The sequence below is a fragment of the Propithecus coquereli genome, unplaced genomic scaffold (genome assembly GCF_000956105.1).
Source record: "Propithecus coquereli isolate 6110/MARCELLA unplaced genomic scaffold, Pcoq_1.0 Scaffold44, whole genome shotgun sequence".
NCBI classification, from domain to species: domain Eukaryota; kingdom Metazoa; phylum Chordata; class Mammalia; order Primates; family Indriidae; genus Propithecus; species Propithecus coquereli.
Window position 1 is genome coordinate 9,558,922 of NW_012150174.1, and position 10,329 is coordinate 9,569,250.

The following is a 10,329-nucleotide window of genomic DNA, read 5'->3' on the forward strand; positions in this document are numbered from 1 at the left end:
TCCAAGAGAATTGAGCATTCTACAAGCCTTACAATCCTTCTTTGAAAGATTAAGGCAAGTAGAAAAACAAAAACAAAAATTAGTGCCTTATTTCTGAAACAGACTTTTTTTCTTCTCTTCAAAATTGACTTTCCATTTAAGTGAGTATTATTTTTAATTGCTTGGGTCACTATTTAAAATAATTTGAACATGTCTTATTTACCTTTGACTACTGGTACCTCACTCAGAAAGGAAATGCTCAAATAAAGTTGTGATACACATCTGGAGCTGAAGGAGCTTTTCAAAAATGAAATAAGTATTCCCTGCTTCATAATTTCTTGCCTACTTGCCTCTTAGATTGCTCTCAACTATTATTTGCAGTTTGATTTTTGTAAATTATGTTTTGTAATTAATTTTGAATTTTTTGTATATTATATTGAAGGTGTGCAATGTCTATCTTTTGTGAATTATGAACCTAGGAAATTCTTTCTGTCTGTTAATTGTGGTGTTTCTTTTTCTAGGGAACAAAGAAGGAAGAGATTGAAGGTGAAGAGGAAGTGTCTGGTTTAATTCAGCCTGCAGAAGTGTTTGCTCCCAAAAGCCTGGTGTTGGTATCCAGATTAGATTATCCAGAAATTTTTAGGGTAAAGAACTCATAGTTATCATTAATTTATATTATTGTATAAAACTCTTTTGAGTGAACCATGGTGCAAGTTCTTTGCATTGATAATATCATTAGATCAATTTAGGAATTCACCAATAAAATGAAATGAGTGTGAACATAAGAAATTGCATGTATGTTGGATGAAATGAACACCCGAATAAGTTAATGTGACTACTTAAATTCTAAGGATATACTGTTTGTTTTAAAATAGGTCCCATATTTATTGAATCAAAAATTTATAAATCCCAGAGAAATAATTTGATTAACTACAGTAATTTTAAAATGCATTAGTGATTTAACAACTTTGTATATGTTTATTCACCTTATGAGGAATCAGGTTCAAGTAAATAGGATCGGTGTTTGAGATTTCAAATAATTCTGATCATAGTCCTGCCAACATAGCTTTAAAACATTGTTTACTTCCAGATCTTTTCTTCTTTTAGGTACTCAGAATTTTCAAATGTAAGAAAAAATTTTAATTTATTTATAAATATATGTATTAATATGTAATTTCTGTAAAGCTTTTCCAGAAAGTGAGTTTATATATATTCTAAAAGAATGAAGTTAGTATCAGATTTCAGTGACAATGGTTAAGTCCTAACAAATACTAAATGTGCAGAGTCACAGATTTCAATAACCTCAAAGATACATAAAGATTATATTTTATCTTCTGTTTTGCCACCTGCCTTCTGAGCTCAAAGTGTTAATCTTGTCATCCTGTCTCTATTTTGCTATCCTTTGTTATAATTTACATGTTAAATTTTTCTGTAGAATAAATGTTCTGGATTTATAAGAACCACAAAACAAGATAAAATTTCTACATTTTTATCTTGAAATTTGGAGTTCTGCAAAGTAAGTTGAGGCAAAAACAATTTAGCCCTACAGATTTCCTAGAGTAGTTATCTGAGCACAAACACCTGTTTTACCAATTATGGATTTCTGCTTTCTGTAAACTCATCTGAGAAGCTCATTTGGAGGTTCTGGTTCTAGAGGGAAATTTAATAAACTTAATAATATTTGCTACTTAAAATTTATTCCACATTAACTGTAGAATATACTTTACTAGGTTCAAAGAGAAATTTTCCTAGGAACAGATTTCCACCAATTTATTTTTAGTGCTTTTTCCATGAAATAACTACATGCATCTTTGTTTTTGCAGGCTTGCCTGGGTTTAATCTACACTGTGTATGTGGACAGTCTCAACGTCTCCTTGGAAAGTCTCATTGCAAACCTTTGCGCCTGCCTTGTCCCAGCAGCTGGAGGGTCTCAGGTAAATAGAATAGAAAGGAAGATGAAGAAGGACTGTTCCTCTTCCCCTCTGCTCCAGTTAATTTAATTTATGAAGAAAGGAAAAGAAAGAATTCTTTAAATATTTTTGTTTTAAAGAGGATCCTAGTTTAGTTAAGCACTGTCCCTATGGTCTGCCTTCTAGACACTCAAGAATCCATTCTTTCCTTAGTGTCACAAGGTTAATTTTAACACAGGGTTCGTCTTTCTCATGGCATAATTAGAAGTCATATTTTGTGTAACTTGAACTCTAGTTTATATTTTCTTAGAAATACACTTTCTTAAGTTGAACTTTTAAATTTACTCTTTTACCTTTCTTACTCCTCTATATAATTATACCTCATTCTCATTAACTTAAATCAAAAAATGTTTGATAAAAATTAGGAGGTAACATTAAGAAAACGCTCAACACAGTTCTTTGTAACATTATAACTACTTATGAATAGATTTGTTTATTCTGTATGTCCTAAGATTTTCATATTTGTCTCTAACGTAGAAAAATAAGAACCTCAGCTGCTATGATTTATTTATTGTTTCTAGGTCAGCCATACTTTAAAAAGAATAAACTCCTTCCCTTAAGCCCTAAAAACGATTAGTTAATAATTTATTTTGTTTATTGTTATATAATATTGGAAGAGGATAGCCCTCTAAAAATCACATTGTCCTCAGTCTGACGAAGATGTTACTTATAGTGAAATTGGCATCCCTTTTCCTTGCCCTTTGCCTTTTTTTTTTTTTTTTTAAGACAGAGTCTCACTCTGCTGCTCTGAGTAGAGTGCCGTGGCATCAGCCTAGCTCACAGCAACCTCAAACTCCTGGGCTCAAGCGATCCTCCTGCCTCAGCCTCCCGAGTAGCTGGGACTACAGGCATGCGCCACCATGCCCAACTAATTTTTTCTATATATTTTTAGTTGTCCATCTAATTTCTTTTCTATTTTTAGTAGAGACGGGGTCTCGCTCTTGCTCAGGCTGGTCTCGAACTCCTGAGCTCAAACGATCCACCCGCCTCGGCCTCCCAGAGTGCTAGGATTACAGGCGTGAGCCACCGCGCCTGGCCTCCTTTGCCTTTTTAACTGTCTTCTGTCTCTCATATCGTCTTTGTCTTAAATTTTTATCCTCTTTTTTTTCCTCCTATTCTTTCCTCCTTTATTCTTCTACCTCTTCTCCAAGGGCAGAATATTAAATGTGACTCTGGTCATAGTTGGGTCTAAACTTTAAAGTAGCAGAATTGTTTATATGGGCCTTTACTAAAGTTTTTGACCTAACATTTTATTATCTTTTAACCAGTTATGACTGTCAGTGATTTTTGTGTCTCATCTCTACTACATTGTCAACTTTTGACTACTAAATTTTCTTGTACTGTTTTCAGTTGTACAAAAAATAAACTCAAATGTTTTGGGCTATCCACTGTTGCCCTTTGCATCTGTTAATTGGATCTTATATGATCATTTGCTCTAAAATTGAACTTCAAATGGATTTTTATTTAAGAAAATGTCTGATATCATTTGTGTGTGTTTATTCCATTCTGCAGAAGCTGTTTTCCTTGGGTGCAGGAGATAGACAGCTGATCCAGACTCCTTTACATGATAGTCTTCCCGTCACAGGCACTAGTGTGGCTCTCCTGTTCCAACAATTGGGTATGTCTTTTCTCCCATTTTCAATGTTCTCTTTTTTCTTGTATGAAAAAAGATTTATTTTAAGTTCATATCACCTGACATGAATCAAGATAAAACAAATCATTTAATATTTTTGATATATAAACATATAATTTTGTGGGTCCTAATCTTACCAAGTGTTCATTCTTTAAATAAATTTTTAACTCAGGCCCCTTTTGTTCTTAGGTCAACTAGACTTTTAGAAAGTGGACATATTTTCTTTGTGCTAAATGATGAATAGATGGTATATTTAATATTTTTCTTAGATGAACTGCTTTTGAAGAAACCTTGTCAGATGGGACTAAAAGTCCCATCTTTCTCATCCCACCATTGGTATGGGACTTTATCTCCAATTTTCTAGCAATAGCTAGGATGAAAAATACGGAGGAAGATACTAGGAAGTATCTTCTGTACATTGGGTAACTTGTTATTTTATTAAGAAATAACATAACTTAAAAGTAAGGATGTTTCAGACCAGGGCTGCCCAGAGATTCTGTTTACTTTACTTACTTGCCCTTTATATATGCCTGCCTATGAGTGTCCCACTCTCTTGATTCAGTCATTGTCATTGTTCTCCATCTGTGTTTATCTTTTCCTGGTTATGTTGAAACCGTCCCTTCCCTGGGGTCCATACTCTGCCTCTCCGTGGAATTCTTAGTTCCTTGCACAGAAATTGTGCTCTCTTGTTTCCCTCCTGTCTCATGTTCAATTTTACCTCTAGCTCAGCTCTGTAACTTATCACTCCTTTTTCATTAGTGTCCCCATCCTTATTCTTCTCCTTTAACTTCAATCAGTGAAAATTAGAAAACCTTAGAAGAGATTAGTGTAAATGAGTAGAGTCTTCCAGTATCTGAATAAAAATGAATGGTGATACCAATCCCAAAAGTAGTTCTTCCCCATTACATCTATCTTCTCCTCAGGAGTTCCAACTCTAAAAGTACATCTCCCTTTGGTCAAAGGATACAAAATTTCAGTTAGGAGAAATAAGTTCAAGAGATCTATTATGCAACTTGGTGGCTATAGTTAGTAACAATGTATTATGTACTTGAAAATCACCAAGAAATAGACTTTTAAGTGTTCTTACCACAAAAAAAAAAAAGTATGTGAGGTAATACATATGTTAATCAGCTCCATTTAACCCGTCTACAATATGCATATTCAAAACATCATGTGGCACACCATGAATACATACAACATTTATCAACTTAAAAAAATTACATCTAACTTCTCTCTGTGAAAGTCTCTACTCATTGAGTCATCATAATTAAGTCTTAATATATTTAAAGCAGTTTTCTTTAATGTATAAAATAGGTAATCCCTTTCTGGTGGCACTTCTCCAAAGAACATCTTGTTGATTACATCCATAGTCCTTACTAACCTTTGACTTAATTGCTTTTAGCCAAGCAGCGTTCACCTGATGTTTTTACTTTTAGAAGGGGCTAAATACCTGTAAAGGGTCGATCAAGGCAAAAATTTACTATGAAGAAGAATAGAAGAATATGACACAGATAAAATTATTTCACAGTCCCAAATGCTACCACTTCTCTTGAACTTGTTTTTTGTATTTTTGAATTTTTTTAAATTTTTAATTTTTTTAGGGACACAGTCTTGCTCTGTCACCCAGGCTGGGGTGCAATGATATGATCATAGCTCACTGTAACCTTCAACTCCTGGGCTCAAGCAATCCTCTCACCTGGGCCTCCCAAAGTGCTTGGATTACAGGCATGAGCCACTATGTTTAGCCTCTCTTGAACTTAATGAATCCCATGTAAATCTCTCATGCTTTGAGTTGTACAATGATTTTGTGGGGAAAGGAAGCGGTTGTTACTGCTATTTAGTTGCCAGGACCAGGGGTATTAAACATTTTGCAATTTCTAGGATGTTTATGCACCAGAAGAATTTTTACCCCAAATACCATTAGCATTCCCACTAAGAAAAATAGATACAATATAAATTTATAAAACCTGGATTTCTCTTCTAGTAACAGTGGCCCGTGTAATTCAGATTAACCCTCTTAACAATGACAACTAGAAAAGACATACAAATTTAAACAATATCTGCTTGAAGGCATCACAGATAGTAAAGAATTACCAAGCCATGATCCCGGAGAAAAACAAGTGAGCCAGACATTTGGGACCATTTTTTCAAAAGACACTTACTGATTTTGGAAGAAGTAGCCGAGAATTTGATCAGCACTGTTGATATTCCTATGGGGGAAAAGAGAAAACTGAAGTTCAAGTTTTACCAAGGTGGATTCCTTTATAAAGCTCTTGTACTTTGAGTTGAGACCATGAAGAACTACAACCTAGGAGGGGGTAAAAATCAGAAGGAGAAAGACTCCCTTAGGAGCTGAAGTGCAGCTTGAAATCATTTCAGTTCCTTGACTTGGATTAAGGTGATCCTTGATGCTGCTGTCCCTATCCATCTTAGAGAAGTAAAAGTAAATCCTCTCAGAAACGAGATAACTACATTCTAGGCCTCCAAAATGTCTCTGAATTTTTATATACATGTCCTGCACTCAATCAGCAACAACCAGGAACATGAGAACCAAAACTAATGAAAGAAATACAAAAGAAACTATAGACAATATAAAAGGACCCACAGGGGCTCTAGCAAATAGAGATATCAGATGCAGAAATTAAAATAACTATGCTTAAAATAGCGAAGGAGATGAACAGTCAACATTGAGAATTTGGGGAATGACGTCAGCCAGATGGCACAACAGGAAGTTCTAGCCCCCCTTCCCTGACAGAAGCACTGACTTAACAAAGATATACTGACAAAAATACCTGTATAACAATTCCAGAATCCAGATAAGTTGTCACGGTACCCAGGCTTGCACAAAGTCAAGAACAGCAGCAATGAAATGCGTAAGTAGAGCAAGTTCATGTTACCTACATCAGCCCCTCCCCCAACTCTTCCAGGTTTGGGGGTGCAGGGTGGAGAGAAGATTGGAGCTCACATCCCAAATTCTGGCTGTTGAATAGGCTGCCAGAGGGACTTGTTTCTGTGTCACCTCAATGGAAGCACAAGCAGGAACTGGCATAGTTTGGATGTCTGCAGTGGCTGAGAACCAAGAAGGGGGAAGCTTACTGTAGCGTGCAAAGGTTGGTGTGATTGGGAGAAGGCATACAACCTGAGGCTTATCCCTCAGAAGGAAGGGAAAGAAGGAGCATTTAGTGTTGTGACTTTTCGGTTTTGCCTGAGTACTGGTGAAAATGTGAACAACTTGAGACTTTTATTCATTGCTAATAGGAATGTGAAATGGTACAGCTATCTTGGAACACAGTTTGACTTTTCTTTTTAAAAGTTAAGCAAACCACATTATTCAGCTATTTCACTCCCCAGGCATTTACCCAAGGAAAATGTTGTACATGTCCATAAAAATATTTGCATGTGAATGTTCATAGCCATTTTATTTATAGTAGTAAAAAACTGGAAATTAACATAATGTCTACCAGTGATAATTGATAATGGAAATAGATTAAAAAAATCTGTGGTGTATCCATACAATTAAATACTACTAAGCATTATGAAAAAATGAATTGTTGATACATACAACATAGATTAACCTGAAAATAATTATGCTGAATGAAAAATATCAGACAAAAAGAATGTATACCGTACAATTAGGTATTTATAAAGTTCTAAAAAAGGTAGTCTAATCTATAGTGACAGAAACAGTTCATTGGTTGCTTTGTTGGTGGGAAGTGAGATATTACAAAGGGACATGAGGAAACTTTTTGGATGGTGTTTGTGTTCATAATCTTGACTGTGGTGATGGTTTTACAGGTATGTACATATGTTAAAATGTGTCAAATTCTAAAAGAAAATTGAAAACATATTCACACAAAAACTTCTACATGAATTTTACAGAAGCATTATTCATAATAGGCAAAAAATGGAAGTAACCCAAATGTCTGTCAGCTGATGAATTGATAAACAAATTGTGGTATATCCACTTATTCAGCCATAAAGTAGAATGAAGTATTGATACATACTACAACATAGATGAATCTTGAAAACATACTAAGTGAAAGAAGCCGGGCACAAAAACCTGGCTTATATTATATGAGTCTGTTGATATGAAATGTCCAGAATAGGCAAATCTATAGAGACAGCAGATAAGTGATTACCAGGAACTAGAGGGAAGGGACCATGAGAAGTGACTGGTAATGTGAATGGGGTTTCTTTTGGGGAATGAAATGGAGTTAGATACTAATATGCTTGCACACCTTGTGACTATACTAAAAGCCACTGAATTGTATTAATATATTTTAAAAGAGTAAATTTTATGGTATGTGAATTATTTCTCAGTAAAGGAAAAACTGTCAGAGCTTTGTCAAAAGAACTCAGGAACCACGTTGAAGAGACTCGTAACTGATCTAAGACAGTAGAACTTGAGCTTCAAAAATTATAATAATTGTAATTGGTTGAGACCCAACAAATATTTTAGGATCCATGAATTCATAATATTAAAATAAAAAGGAATTTTCACCTACTTCAGAATATGTCAGAGAACCAACTTGTTATCTTGAAAACTTACCAAGCAAAAGAATCATGGTAACCCAATAGTAGTTGAGGGGAATTATCTTTTCTAAAAAAGTATTCTAATTAATAAATGGAAAAGAAATGATAGAAATAGAGTATCATCATTTTACAGCCCTCAATGAATGAAGATCTAAGCCTCAATAGCTGTTTTCACAGAAAGAAAACCAAGCTATATCATGTGCCTTACCTTACCAAACCCTACTTACAGTTTTGCCAGAGATTAAACCTGAACTACACCAAGAGAATGTAATTACCAAAATCCAGGCTATTGGAAACTCTGTCAGTCAAATGTCTCTGGTCCTTTAATAAATAAATTACAAGGAAAAGAAAGGAATAGAGGAGGAACCTCTAGATTAAATGAGATTTGAAAGATAGCCAATTTTTTAATAGAGTGAGACTGAACCATAGTGTTTAGGGATGTACTTTTGCGTAATAAAACTACCTCAGGGAAAAAGTCAGGGAAGCAAGTAATATAAAAGTCAGGATTGACCTGGTGCAGTGGCTCACACCTATTGTCCACTCCTTTGGGAGGCCAAGGTGGAAGGATTCTTTAGGAGGCCAGGAGGTTGAGACCAGCCCAGGCAACATAGAAAGACTCTGTCTCTTAAAAAAAAAAAAAAAAAAAAATTCCAGGCATGCTGGCATGTGCCTGTAGTCCCAGGTACTTGGGAAGCTGAGGTATGAGGATCACTTGAGCCCAGGAGGTTGCGGTTACAGTGAGCTGTGATAGCACCACTGCACTGTAGCCCAAGGGACAGAGTGAGATTCTGTCTCAAATAAATGAATGAATGAACGAATGAATGTCAGGATGGTTACGTATGACAATAGAGGAGATTATGATTGGGGGCACTTGAAAGGGGCTTTTAGAGTTGCTGGCAAAAGTTCTCTGTCTTGAGACTGGCAATCATGTTTTACTGTATATAAAAAAAAAGTTCTCTGTCTTTATGCATTGGTGTTTGTTAGATAATTTATTCAGCTATACATTTGATTTGTAAGGTTTTCTGTATCTGTTTTATTTTACAATAAAACAATTTTTAAAGTTGTGAAATTATTTAAGTCCTTTATGTGAGTATCTAACTTGTATTGGGGGGAAAAAAAACCTAATGCAACAGCTTAAGCAGAGTAGAGATTTTTGTCCTTTTCACATAACAAAAAGCTAGAGGTAGACAGTCCGGGCTGATATGTATTGGTTCCAGGATGTCTTCAGGAATGGTATGGAAATTATATCGTATGCTTTTTTCCTGTTTATCTATAAGGAGTTTTCCCTTACTGGACTACAAGCTTCAGAAACTATCATGTCTTATTATTCTTTGTGTCGTCTATATCTGACATACTGCCTTAGGTACAAAAGGCATCAATGCTTGTTGAATAAATGAATAATTGCACTAGCCAGGAAGAAACGGCAATCATATCTCATTAGAAGATTTTTCTGTATGCTGGCGAAGTACACCAGAATAGATGATGATTTGAAGATCAGATTTTGTTATTTTACTTTCTAGTATTTTAGCTTCATTATCTTTTGCTTGCATATTCTAAATTCACTTTTTCAGGGAAAGAATAGGGAAGATAAGAATAGCAGAAAGAAAGATGCAGTGCTGTGTGCAGAGTTGTAGTTTCTAAAGCATGTGGTGGTGATAATTCTATGTAAAGGCATTTTGGTTGGACGTTGTCAAAGGCCAATATTAGACCATTATCAGAGTTCACTACCTGGGTTGGGGGTGGGGTGGTGGTGGTGGATTTTACAAAGCATAGACAGGAAGTAGATAAGACTGTAAGATTCTTTTGTAGCCTTGACTAGTTTTCCTGTGAAAAGTCTAAATGTAAGGATAGCATTTCCTCTGTTCTTCTCTCTAAGAATTATTATGATAATGAATTTGTTTTTCCCAGTTTAAAAGGTCTGTTTGCCTAAACTAATTATGTGAACTTCTGCCATTCCAAACTGCATTCCACATAATTTCCTGTTAATCACCTTCATCTTTTACTTACCATCTTTTTTGTTTATTTGGTGTTTTTGCTTGTTACAGCATATATGAACTACTTTTGTTTACCTGAAGATTTGTGTTTTTAAATATGGTAAATGGTTCCTTATTATGTTAATAAGGAACTGGTTTTTATAGCCCCTCTGATACTTTAATCTAATCTATCCTGTTTCAATTGGGTGTCCCTCCCTGACCCATATAATCTTGTAAAATT

The 10,329-nt window shown here is 35.0% G+C and overlaps 1 protein-coding gene across 1 annotated transcript in view; it reads left to right on the forward strand.

Moving 5' to 3' along the window:
• The window catches only part of SBF2 (SET binding factor 2), a 518,495-nt gene that overhangs the window by 256,254 nt on the left and 251,912 nt on the right, over positions 1-10,329 (forward strand). The window contains exons 4-6 of the mRNA XM_012654180.1: positions 501-623; positions 1,803-1,913; positions 3,462-3,567. Coding sequence (XP_012509634.1) covers positions 501-623; positions 1,803-1,913; positions 3,462-3,567 — 340 coding nt within the window. The remainder of the gene's footprint in view (positions 1-500; positions 624-1,802; positions 1,914-3,461; positions 3,568-10,329) is intronic.